This window comes from Perca fluviatilis, chromosome 15 (assembly GCF_010015445.1).
Source record: "Perca fluviatilis chromosome 15, GENO_Pfluv_1.0, whole genome shotgun sequence".
Lineage (NCBI taxonomy): Eukaryota > Metazoa > Chordata > Actinopteri > Perciformes > Percidae > Perca > Perca fluviatilis.
The window spans coordinates 14,998,710-15,011,428 of record NC_053126.1 but is presented as its reverse complement, the minus strand read 5'-3'; the positions used below and the strand labels follow the sequence as shown (position 1 = coordinate 15,011,428).

The window sequence follows — 12,719 nt, the reverse complement described above, 5'->3', positions numbered from 1 at the left end:
ACACGCACACACACACACACGCACGCACACACACACACACACACACACACACACACACACACACACACACACTCCATTGGCCCTCTGCTGGTCATTATCAGACATTGTCTGAGATTGTAGAAGGTGCCACCATATTCTCTCAAGCATCAAAGTAAACATTTACATTTGTCATTAGACATAATTATCATATTGCCATGTACTATTTGACTGTGTATTTCTTGTAGTTTCATTAATTTAAGGAATGCATTCATTGAATTGAATTCTTGATTGGAGAACTAATTGCATAACGTTACTCAAGTAGCCTTTAAGACCTGTGCATGTATTTCCTTCAGTAGATGAAAGATGTGTTAGTTTGACTTTGTGTGGTGTAATTTGCACAACCTGATGACGATAAATAAAGGAAGATACACAGTACAGCGTGTTGTTATTCTGTTGAATGCACACTAGAGAGCAGCACTGGATTACTATTAAGGCACTGAGGGCACTCTTACCATAAAAAGACACACACACACACAAACACACACAAACAGGCATACATATACTCAAGAGGAACAACACTAGATTTCACCAGAAGTCAGGTCTCATTTTTTAACTCTTCATCTGCAGGATGCACCTGTAGGCCTCCTGTCTTTATTTAGCTTCATGTAAATTAAGAGGTTAAGTGTCAGTTCTCTGTAAACTGCCCTTTACTGGAAACACACTATGTTGTAAAATATTGTGTGAAAAGTCACAGCTTGAATCTTGCAACAGGTGTCTCCTTTTAATTTGTAAAAACATGTGATTTAAAGATAAAAATGATTTTGTAAGCTTGTACTAAAGCAAGGAAATATAAATATTAAACAAATATACAAACTTGGATGCAAACTACGAATCCCTATCATTAGGAACTGACAACATAACAAATATAATCAAACTGCAGGAAATCTTTTCAGATCTTTACATTATGAAATAGTTTGGTGGGGGGGTCAGATAAATCCCCTACACTGAAAATAAAGATCATAACCAAAGCTCCTCCTCCTCTCAGTCACTCTCAGTGTTGTATTAAATTGCTCCTCCAGCACCTCCTCTCCTCATCCTCCAAACCCTCTCATCTGTTTCCATTCTCATCTGTCATCCATTCTCAGCACACACTGCCAACATGCTGGGGACCCTCTGCACTCTCATCACTGCTCTAACATGTAAGGAGGCTGACTTACTGCAGCTTTGACCTCATGTTGGATTCATCAGTCTGTGTGTTTCTCTTGACTCTGTGTCCTCTTGTTGTTTCCAGGTGTGAGTGGTGTGACCGTGGTGACACAGAAGCCTCCTGTTGTCACGGTGAGGAAAGGAGAGACAGCCACCATGGACTGTAACCTGGGGACTGTTACAGGCAGTGGTGCTCGCTGGTATAAACAGATTCCAGGAGGAGTTCCTCAGTATGTACTGAGGTTTTATCACGGCTATAGCTCTCCAAGCTATGGCTCTGGTTTCTCCTCTCCAAAGTTTACATCTAATCATCAGTCAACATCAGATTATCGTTTGATCATCACCAATGTGGAGGAGGGAGACTCAGCAGTCTATTACTGTCAAACATGGGATGACTCTGCTAAGGAGGACGTATCACAGTGATTTACACTGTGACAAAAACCTCCTCACAAATACTTCTGCTTTTTGACCTGCTGATACATCTTGACTGGGAGTGAAGCCAAAACTCAATGCTTTTTGTAACTTCCCCACATATACTGTATACTAAAATATATTTTTATACTTTTGAACCCTTTTATTGTATTCTCACATAAATCAAAAGAATTATCCTCATGGTAGTTGTCTGTTATACATACTGTACATATACAGTACATACAAGATTCACACAAGTAAAGTCATGATCTACTTACAAATCATGTTTACAATAAATATTAATGTCTCTTGCTACTCATCACAAAATATTCAAATTACAGAAAGTTTGGAAGAGCTTCTCATTTGATGATCTAATTTCACAGAATGTAATAAATCCTTGAGAGAAATCTCTGGTGCACATGTAGTGATAATTATTATATTTATAATGTACTTGTAGTGAATATTAATCCAACTTAATTATTTTAACATTCCTAAATAGACCCAAAGTTCATCTGACAGACGAAATATGCAAGAAAGAAAATTTGTTAAAGTGCAGTTAAAACACAACCACATGTAAAAGCTACATTGAGCTGCTATCATTTAGATTAAGTATGTTTCCATTAAATTAATCACAAAAGTCATTATTAATATGGATCATGTTTACTTGGTGGGAGGACATTTCAGAAAAGTCTGATGAAATTTAGATAAGAGATAAACAGTTATGTTTACTGCAGATCCTGCTTTATATAGAACACTGTATTATACAATTAATAAACATCAACCTAAAGACCAATGGAGATATACTTAGCATGTGATCATATTTACTTTATTTCGTCAAATTAAACAGAAAACACTTACATTTATACCAACCCTGAGATTATTAACAATGATGCAAAGGACATCAGCAGGCCTCTAAATCCAACAGGAACATCTACAAGACAAAGTGAGTTGTGGATATGATGTGGAATCTCATCAATCTTGTCATGTATTATTGACTAAAAACTGTGTTGAGTGTGTAAACTCCTCCTCCTCCACTCCTCTCCTCAGTGTCTTTATAAGCTTCAGTCTCTCTTCTCCTCACACTCCAACCCTGCTCACCTCTCAGCTGGACAGTAGGGACGTTTACACCACACACTGCTAACATGCTGGGGACCCTCTGCACTCTCATCACTGCTCTAACATGTAAGGAGGCTGACTTACTGCAGCTTTGACCTCATGTTGGATTCATCAGTCTGTGTGTTTCTCTTGACTCTGTGTCCTCTTGTTGTTTCCAGGTGTGAGTGGTGTGACCGTGGTGACACAGAAGCCTCCTGTTGTCACGGTGAGGAAAGGAGAGACAGCCACCATGGACTGTAACCTGGGGACTGTTACAGGCAGTGCTGCTCGCTGGTATAAACAGATTCCAGGAGGAGTTCCTCAGTTTATGTTGTATTTTCATCACAGCCATAGCTCTCCAACGTATGGCTCTGGTTTCTCCTCTCCAAAGTTTACATCTAATCATCAGTCAACTTCAGATTACCATTTGATCATCAGCAATGTGGAGGAGGGAGACTCAGCAGTCTATTACTGTCAAACATGGGATGACTCTGCTAAGGAGGACGTATCACAGTGATTTACACTGTGACAAAAACCTCCTCACAAATACTTCTGCTTTTTGAGTCTCTAACACATAATAGAGCAATTAAACAACTCGGTGTAACAACACACTATGTACAATATTTGTTTTGGAACTTCTAAGTACTCTTATTGGATCTTTAACTTTGCTTTACACACATGTTTCATTAATAAAAAATAAGCAAAGCACCAGTAAATATGCTCCACCTTCATGCATATCTGAGTCTGACCAACAGGCCTTAAATGCTGCTGTGTCATTCAACTCAACATTTCTTTGCAGCTAAAACATGAGCAAATTAAAATACTACATTAACATTACTACAGGTCATGTAGATACAGATATCTTTCATTAGTTTTTAATATATGAGTTAGAACAATTTGGATGAATAGCAAACATCTTTGCTTGCTGAGAGGAATATTTAGAAGAATAAAAACACTGAGATGAACACTGTACACTCTGCCTAGAAGGCTGTTCATTAAATGTACAACTCAGTGAGAATTTTATGACACAATCTTAAAAAACAATAACAATGTAATGTATCTTGTGGTCTAAATGATAATTTAAAGAATAATTTAGAAAGATAAACAGAAATAAATCTGATAACATAGATAAAACTGATACGCATACTATTAAATACATTTATAGACATTTTTACAAGCAATATAATTGATCAAATATGTTTTTCATAAAAAATTATTTCATGTACCCCATTGATGATGTAGTTTATTAATGAATGAAAACAGTGTTGAGTGTGTAAACTCCTCCTCCTCCACTTCTCCTCTCCTCAGTGTCTTTATAAGCTTCAGTCTCTCTTCTCCTCACACTCCAACCCTGCTCACCTCTCAGCTGGACAGTAAGGGACGTTTACACCACACACTGACAACATGCTGGGGACCCTCTGCACTCTCATCACTGCTCTAACATGTAAGGAGGCTGACTTACTGCAGCTTTGACCTCATGTTGGATTCATCAGTCTGTGTGTTTCTCTTGACTCCGTGTCCTCTTGTTGTTTCCAGGTGTGAGTGGTGGGCCGTACCGGTGACACAGAAGCCTCCTGTTGTCACGGTGAGGAAAGGAGAGACAGCCACCATGGACTGTAACCTGGGGACTGTTACACCCAGTGCTGCTTACTGGTATAAACAGATTCCAGGAGGAGTTCCTCAGTTTATGTACTGAGTTTTTATCACGGCGTAGACTCTCCAAGCTATGGCTCTGGTTTCTCCTCTCCAAAGTTTACATCTAATCATCAGTCAACATCAGATTATCGTTTGATCATCACCAATGTGGAGGAGGGAGACTCAGCAGTCTATTACTGTCAAACATGGGACAGCTCTGTTAGTGAGAACGTATCACAGTGATTTACACTGTGACAAAAACCTCCTCACAAATACTTCTGCTTTTTGACCTGCTGATACATCTTGACTGGGAGTGAAGCCAAAACTCAATGCTTTTTGTAACTTCCCCACATATACTGTATACTAAAATATATTTTTATACTTTTGAACCCTTTTATTGTATTCTCACATAAATCAAAAGAATTATCCTCATGGTAGTTGTCTGTTATACATACATATACAGTACATACATTATTCACACAAGTAAGTATGTCGATCACCACTTACAAATCATGTTTACAATAAATATTAATGTCTCTTGCTACTCATCACAAAATATTCAAATTACAGAAAGTTTGGAAGAGCTTCTCATTTGATGATCTAATTTCACAGAATGTAATAAATCCTTGAGAGAAATCTCTGGTGCACATGTAGTGATGATTATTATATTTATAATGTACTTGTAGTGAATATTAATCCAACTTAATTATTTTAACATTCCTAAATAGACCCAAAGTTCATCAGGCAGACAAAATATGCAAGAAAGAAAGTTTGTTAAAGTGCAGGTAAAACGCAATCACATGTAAAAGCTACATTGAGCTGCTATCATTTAGATTAAGTATGTGTTTCCAATAAATGAATCACAAAAGTCATTATTAATATGGATCAGGTTTACTTGGTGGGAGGACATTTCAGAAAAGTCTGATGAAACTTAAATAAGAGATAAACAGTTATGTTTACTGCAGGTCCTGATTTATATAGAACACTGTAATATACAACTAACAAACATCAACCTAAAGACCAATGAAGATATACTTAGCATGGGATCACATTTACTTTATTTCTTACAAATGAAACATAAAACACTTACATTAACTGAGATTATTAACAATGATGCAAAGGACATCAGCAGGCCTCTAAATCCAACAGGAACAACTGTAGTGGAAGTTTCCTTTGCAGCAGGGGTAGAGTTTTCAAAGTTTTGTAACGTGAAACAAATAAGACAGTCTGAGACTAAAACCCAGTTGGGTTTTTGTATTTTATTAAAAATATATATTTGCAAATATAGGAGCAACATGATTTCACAAAAGGCCGCAGCCCAGTGTGGAGTCAGTCCCTCAAATGAGTGAACAAAACACTAGGCTTATATGCATCTTCAGAGTGACAGCACACACGCACTTGGCTAATTATGACGCTACAATTTTTACAGGCAATCTGATACACATGCAGACAATCACGAGACATCTCAGAGCCATCTCACCTCCTCCTCCCTGTACGACTTTCACCCCCCCAGTTACATCTTAACTGGCATGGGAAAACTTAGGGTGGACTTGTAGCCCCTATCTGTTCAGACAGACAGTGCTCACATTATGTTCCAGACTGGATGTCTCACTTAGTTAGAATCAGAATCTACATGTGGGAATGAGATAAACTCTTTCAGCATTTGTGAGAGAATTAAAGTAGAAATAAAACAAAAATATAAGGAATTATGCTTAAATGTAATTTTTCCCATTACACAACTACAAGACAAAGTGATTTGTGGATATGATGTGGAATCTCATCAATCCTGTCATATATTAATGACTAAAAATAGTGTTGAGTGTGTAAACTCCTCCTCCTCCACTTCTCCTCTCCTCAGTGTCTTTATAAGCTTCAGTCTCTCTTCTCCTCACACTCCAACCCTGCTCACCTCTCAGCTGGACAGTAAGGGACGTTTACACCACACACTGACAACATGCTGGGGACCCTCTGCACTCTCATCACTGCTCTAACATGTAAGATATACTTCTCTTTCCTTTTACAGCCACACACAGAAACCTTTCACTCATGTGTTTTCTCTGTATGTTGACAGATGTTGATGCAGTGATAGTGCTGACCCAGACGCCTCCTGTCCACACAGTTTCTACAGGACAAGAGGTTGTTCTCAAATGCAACATTCAGAGAGATGTTGGAAATTATGTCAGTTGGTATAAACAGGTTCCTGGTGCAGCTCCTCAGTATGTTCTCAGATTTTACCATTCTCACAGTTCCCCCAGCTTTGGATCAGGATTCTCCTCAGACCGATTCAACTCTAAATCATCATCAAACATAGATTATCAGTTTATCATAAAGCAGGCAGAGACAGGAGACTCTGCTCAGTATTACTGTCTGACATGGGATGGCTCTGCTTCTGCAGCTGTATCACAGTGATTCACACTGTGACAAAAACCTCAATAAGAGACTCACCACAGCTTTTATGAATTCTAAATGAAATCAAACCATACAGGTCAGAAAAACTGAAAGAAAACATTGAAGAACATTAAATGAATTCCTCTGAAGAGACAAGAGTCTTTGAAACAAGTCCAGCAGTGTTTAGGAATATAATCCGACTGATGGAGTGAATGAGATGTTGACAGTGAAAGTTGGTCTCAACAGGATGTTTCAGTTCCTCTCCCCTCATTAGTGAGAGTCAGGAGGTTTTAGTACAGCCATGTATACAAACTGAATCACTGTGGTATTCGGACAAGGCACCAAGCTGATTGTGACAAGTAAGTACTTTTTAACTGATCATAAAACAGGATAGATTTGATGTTTCTGATACATGTTAAGATGAATTAATAAATGTATATGTTGCTTACTGTTTAGAATATTTAACATGATGTTCATTGAGTAATAGATTGAATTTGTACATGTGCTTTGATATCAGGCTGTGTGTTGGAAGGCAAAGGAACGATCTGCAAATGATCACACATCTTTTAATATTTTGTGCAAATATTCAATATAAGTGTTCTGATAGTTGATACATTTTTAACAGCTGGGCAACATTTACAAGATTGTTATTGTTTACTTTTAAAACGTATGACAAGTTTTAACATTGTAGAACTCATAATCTGTCAGTAGTTTTTTTTTTTTTTACATTGTGATATCAATACTAAATTACTGCTTGTAGTGTTCATTTACTAATCTTCTAAAATGTAGGGATAATTTTGACTTTACCTGAATATCATTGTGGCTGTTTGAAAATGGTAGATAGACCTCACAAAAGAAAAGTTATTACTCATATACTGTCATTTCTAAAAGTGAATGAAATGATCATATTATACTTCAAATACCATTTTTTAAGACACAGAAGGGCACTTTATGAATTAGTTTCCAACATAAAAATGATAATGAAGTAATCAAAATTAAAAAAGTTAGTGATACATAGATTTTGATCTAACATGTACATCAATGTTTTTGCCAAATTAAAACTCCCTTCAGCATTTTTGTTATACTAAACACAACTAATAATATAATCTGTTTCTGTCATGCTTTGTGTCAATGATTTGTTTCCTAGTTATTTGATGAATGTCCTTTGTGTGTTTTCAGGCTCCAGTCTCCCTCGTCCTGTCCTGACAGTCTTCCCTCCGTCCAGTGCTGAGCTCCAGTCCAACAAAGCCTCTCTGGTCTGTCTGTCCAGTCAGTCTGGGCCTTTTGCAGATGTGAGCTGGTTGGCTGCTGGGAGTCCAGTGAGCACTGGGATCTCTACCAGCACCGCTGTTCAGCAACCAGACAAGACTTTCCAAATCAGCAGCTATCTGGCCGTCCAGACGTCAGACTGGAACAGCGGTCAGGTTTACACATGTAGAGTGTCTTTGGGCTCCCAGACTTCAGAGGAAAACATCCGCAAGTCAGACTGTCCCACTGAAGAACAGTAGAGGAGCAGAATGACCGTTTAACATCTGCTTCTTTACTCTTTGTGCTGTTTGCTCATTACAAGCTTTACATGTTAGAAAAGATGTCTGCATGCTTGTAATACATGTTGTGACCGTTAGGTGGAGGTGTTGTATCAGCTTTGCAAATGCTGCATTTTTCAAAACTCATTCAATAAAATAAGAACAAAAACTGAAAAGAGTGTTTGTATTTATTTGTAATCATGAAAACATGATTTAGATCAATAATGTTCTACAAATTGGGTCAGTGTATCTTTTGAGTCATTCAATTTTCCTTGCTTAAACGGGTATTAAAAAACAAAAAATGAGTGATTGTTTGATTTTTGTTTTATAATTAAAAAAAATTGAAATATAATGTTTTTTAAAAGAAAGAAAAATGCTTTCATGTTCTGGTATCGGATGTCATTTCCAAGGCAACAGCGCCGGCTAAAATGACTTTGGAAACCTGATAATGGTCGGGGGACTTTTATTTCATAATGTCACATATTTATTAGCCTCTCCCTGCCTCCCTCGGACTCCCTCGGACTCTCTCTCTCTCTCTCTCCCCGCCGCAGACAACTTCACCTGAAGAGAGTCGAACCCGCTGAGGAAATAGACTTTCAGTTCACGGCGCCAAGGTCTGATCCCAGCAAACTTTCTGTTGCTGCCGTTAAGTTTGCTGATCTGGCAGAGAGTCACCGGCGGTTCGGGATCAGATCATGGGGATCAGACCTCCGGTGCTGGATCTATGATGTTCTAATGTTAGCTGCTGCCAGGCCAGCTGACAGTCTTGCCTGGGCCGGGACGAGATCTTAGATGGGCCCCCCTCGCGGCCAGATCTCTCCTTTTCCCTTGCTCTTCCTCTCCTCACATCTCTCACTGAAATTAAGTGTGTAATCAGTCTCTGATCCATCCTGCTCAGACTCTCCGACAGGGCAGCGAGCCCCCCCGCATCACTCTCTCTCTATCTCTCTCTCTTCTCTCTCACCGGTAGCCTGACTCTGTCCCTCCGTTGCGGGGCAGCGGGCCCCTCCCGCATCACTCTCTCTGTCACCTGACTGCAGCTGGATCTCTCTCTGTCTCATCCTTACTGACGGAGCTACCAAACTCAACTGTTTCTGTCAAAGTTAACGTGTTGTGTCAGGCTTTTATACAAGCTAATGGACGTTAACATTAGAGCTGGCCTGTTACGTTACGTTACAAGGCTCGTAAACGTTGGCTGCGCTGTTTCTTACCTTGCTCTACGTTGACAGTTCCAGCTTCACCGTCACCTTTTTTTTAAATATTTGTTTAGAAAATCTCTAAGGCCTCTATTTTCTTCTTCTCTTTTCTTTCCTTTTCCGAGCTCCGGACTTGTGCTGACCGGACATTTTGAGCGTACTGAACTTCAAATCAAGTGACAATATCAAATTTTGATCAGTGGCCAAACCATTTTTATGTTGGGGGTGGGGGGGTTCTTGACCACCATTTCCAGGACAATTAGGAAGAAAACAAATAAAACGCTTTTATTTAATTCAAATATTATGCTACATATTTTTTTCCACAAATAGGCCTATTTAAAAAGATTTTAATTCTTCCGTAATTTAATGAGGGCCCAGTTCTGGGCCCCCTACTGTGGGCCCGGGACAACAGACCCGTTTGTCCCCCTATCGGCGGGCCTGGCTGCTGCTGCTGCAGCTAGCTAGCTAGCAGCTAGCCACCAGCCTGCTGTGACCATAGGCTGTGACCTGGGTCCCTGGTGCTGACTGACTCTGGTCCGTCTGCAGAGCTGCCGTTACCCGTACTAGCTAAGCTGAGAATCAGACGAATCTGCTGCGCTGGTGTTTTATTCATATTTCCTTTTGCAGATAGTGATATGCTGTGATGCGCTGATGCCAGGCAGGCTTGCTAGTTGCTTTTAGTCTGAGTCTGTGAGATAGCCAAACTTCTTTTGAATGTAGGCTACGTGCCAATAAATAGCGACGGAAATAAATGTGTAGGCTACATAATAAAAGGCCCCTGAAATACAGTAAATAAAAGTAAAACATATGTATTTAGGCTATTGAACTATAATGACTAATGCATATGTTTATGTGTATTACCTAATTTATGTATTTCATGATATATTTCATAGCCGTATGTATATTTATGTAAAGAAGTACATACCACGGAAGATCAGTCGCTCAGGAAGTTAGGCTACAAGTTTCCCTCAACTGCAGTCTGGGCTAAAGCAAATCTGGTAGGCTACACCGGTGCTATTGCCTTGGAAAGTGATTTTTGTTGTTGTTATATGAAATAGAAAATGAAACTCAAAGCATGCTGTAAATTTCTGTACTCCCCTTTTGATAATGAAAATGAAAAAGCGCCTTGTTTTTAAATTTTGTATTTTAAAACAGAAATCAAACAACCATCCGTTTTTAGTTTTTTTAATACCCGTTTTATGAAAGGAAATCGAATGACCAAAAGATACACTGACCAAATCGCCTAACCTTCACTAGATTTAATTTTTCTTCTGATGTTCATCTCACTCATAATGACAGATAATCCAGGACATGTAGATAACAGACATTCATTTTCTTGAATATTTATATTTAAATTCATAAAGCAACATTGTTATTAGGTGTTAATTTGCAATAAAACACAACAGAGATTAATGTCTTTGTCTGGTTTTAGTTGCTTGCAGTAGTTAAGACGTTAGAAAAATCAGATAAAATGAGTAAATGAAACTGAGTTTTCATCCTCTGTCAGTGAAGCATCACCTCTCTACTCCTCCCTCTCTTCCTTCCCAGGATGCACCTGCAGGCCTCCTCTCCTTATTTATAGCTCCATGTAAATTAAATGGTCAAGTGTCAGCTCTCTGTGAAATAAGAGGAAACTGACTAGAAACACACTGATAGTTTGAATATTACCAGTTTGTCAATCAAAGACCGTTTACTTATGTGCATGAATACATAGTACATGTAGAAGATGTCTCCTGCAGAAAATGTCTGTTGTTGACTTGTGAAAAACTTGTGAGCAAAAAGATTAAAATTCATGATCACCAATTCCATCAATTAAGAATTGAAAAAATAAGAAATCAACATAAACAGTATGATTTTCATCTACACTAATAATACATTGAATCAATTTAAGACATTTGCCTTTACAGAAGACAAAACTAATTAAATGAGAGACACCATGCAGATTAAAGCAAAGCTCCTCCTCCTGTCAGTCCCTCTCAGTTTCAGTGTTGTATTAAGTTGCTCCTCCAGCACCACCTCTCCTCATCCTCCAACCCCTCTCATCTGTCAGCAGTAAGCTCACTTTCCAAGTCACAAGGCCATTCTCAGCACACACTGCCAACATGCTGGGGACCCTCTGCACTCTCATCACTGCTCTAACATGTAAGGAGGCTGACTTACTGCAGCTTTGACCTCATGTTGGATTCATCAGTCTGTGTGTTTCTCTTGACTCTGTGTCCTCTTGTTGTTTCCAGGTGTGAGTGGTGTGACCGTGGTGACACAGAAGCCTCCTGTTGTCACGGTGAGGAAAGGAGAGACAGCCACCATGGACTGTAACCTGGGGACTGTTACTACCCATGTTGCTTACTGGTATAAACAGATTCCAGGAGGAGTTCCTCAGTTTATGTTGTATTTTCATCACGCCGATAGCTCTCAACCTATGGCTCTAGTTTCTCCTCTCCAAAGTTCACATCTAATCATCAGTCAACATCAGATTATCGTCCAGTTATTAAAGTGATGGTTCGGATAATTTCACCCTAGGGTCCTTTGCACCATGACCTGCAGACAACACAACACCCCAAGAAGCTTTTTCACCTGGGTCTAACATTGGGGGAGTTAGCGTAGTGTAAGCGTTAGCCGCTGAATCGCTTAGCGCGAGGCTAATGGATCCAAGTGTCTCTTAACATTACCCCACTAATAATGCCCGAAATGATACCAAAGGTCTACACTAGTATATATAGGTTATGCACTCATAAAACGATGGATTGTAAAGTTTGTAAGTACACCAGAAGTGTATGTAAATAACACTTGCCTGCTGGCTTCTGCTCTCTGCTGCGTGTTGTTGCTGCTGTAAGGCGAGCTTAGCGGGCAGTCTACAAATTACAACACACGAAAAGAGATGCAACAAAAATATTTTTAATTTAACTTATTTTTTAAAGTAAGTGCTGTAGTATAACTAGCAGGAGACAAATAATAATTGAGGTAAGTTTGGAGACATTACCTTATTTAATCATTAAATTAATAAATATTTTTGTTGCATCTGTTTCGGTGTTGTAATTTGTAAATGTCCCTAAGCACTCTTACTACCGGTGGCAACAGCAGCAGTACAGCCAAACAAAGCCAGCAGGCAAGTGTTATTTACATAATACTACTGGTGTACTAAATTTTAATTATCCATCTTTGTTTTAAGTATAACCTATTTGTACTACTGTAGACGTTTGGTATCATTTCGGGCATGTAATGTAGGGGTAATTTAACTAAAAAAAAGAAACTATATCTATAGCCTTCGCTAAAACGCTCCCTG

General features: G+C 38.9%; 1 protein-coding gene and 2 gene segments (V, D, J or C); all 3 read left to right on the top strand.

Moving 5' to 3' along the window:
• Positions 1–1,088: 1,088 nt before the first annotated feature.
• Positions 1,089–1,631, top strand: LOC120573850. The segment is given in 2 exon segments: positions 1,089–1,178; positions 1,271–1,631. Coding segments are annotated over 2 exon segments (378 nt in total).
• Positions 1,632–2,716: 1,085 nt separating this feature from the next.
• On the top strand, positions 2,717–8,416 carry LOC120573849 (immunoglobulin lambda-1 light chain-like). 2 transcript variants are annotated; one of them, XM_039823718.1, is made up of 4 exons: positions 2,717–2,778; positions 2,871–3,196; positions 7,040–7,073; positions 7,894–8,416. In XM_039823718.1, exons 1-4 carry the CDS (start codon positions 2,739–2,741, stop codon positions 8,220–8,222), a joined length of 729 nt encoding a protein of 242 aa, XP_039679652.1. In that variant the 5' UTR covers positions 2,717–2,738; the 3' UTR covers positions 8,223–8,416. The 2 variants fall into 2 exon arrangements, with proteins under 2 accessions (XP_039679652.1, XP_039679651.1); XM_039823717.1 differs by lacking the exons at positions 2,717–2,778; positions 2,871–3,196 and adding exons at positions 6,149–6,320; positions 6,398–6,723.
• A 2,868-nt stretch (positions 8,417–11,284) lies between these two features.
• LOC120574429 lies at positions 11,285–12,656 on the top strand. The segment is given in 3 exon segments: positions 11,285–11,578; positions 11,671–11,935; positions 12,630–12,656. Coding segments are annotated over 3 exon segments (332 nt in total).
• Positions 12,657–12,719: the final 63 nt, after the last annotated feature.

Coding starts and splice junctions, on each gene's coding strand:
- LOC120573849 (XM_039823718.1), top strand. CDS start 2,739: ATGCTGGGGACCCTCTGCACTCTCATCACTGCTCTAACAT. Junction 2,779..2,870: donor TCTCATCACTGCTCTAACAT/GTAAGGAGGCTG, acceptor TGTTGTTTCCAG/GTGTGAGTGGTGTGACCGTG. Junction 3,197..7,039: donor ATGACTCTGCTAAGGAGGAC/GTATCACAGTGA, acceptor TGAATCACTGTG/GTATTCGGACAAGGCACCAA.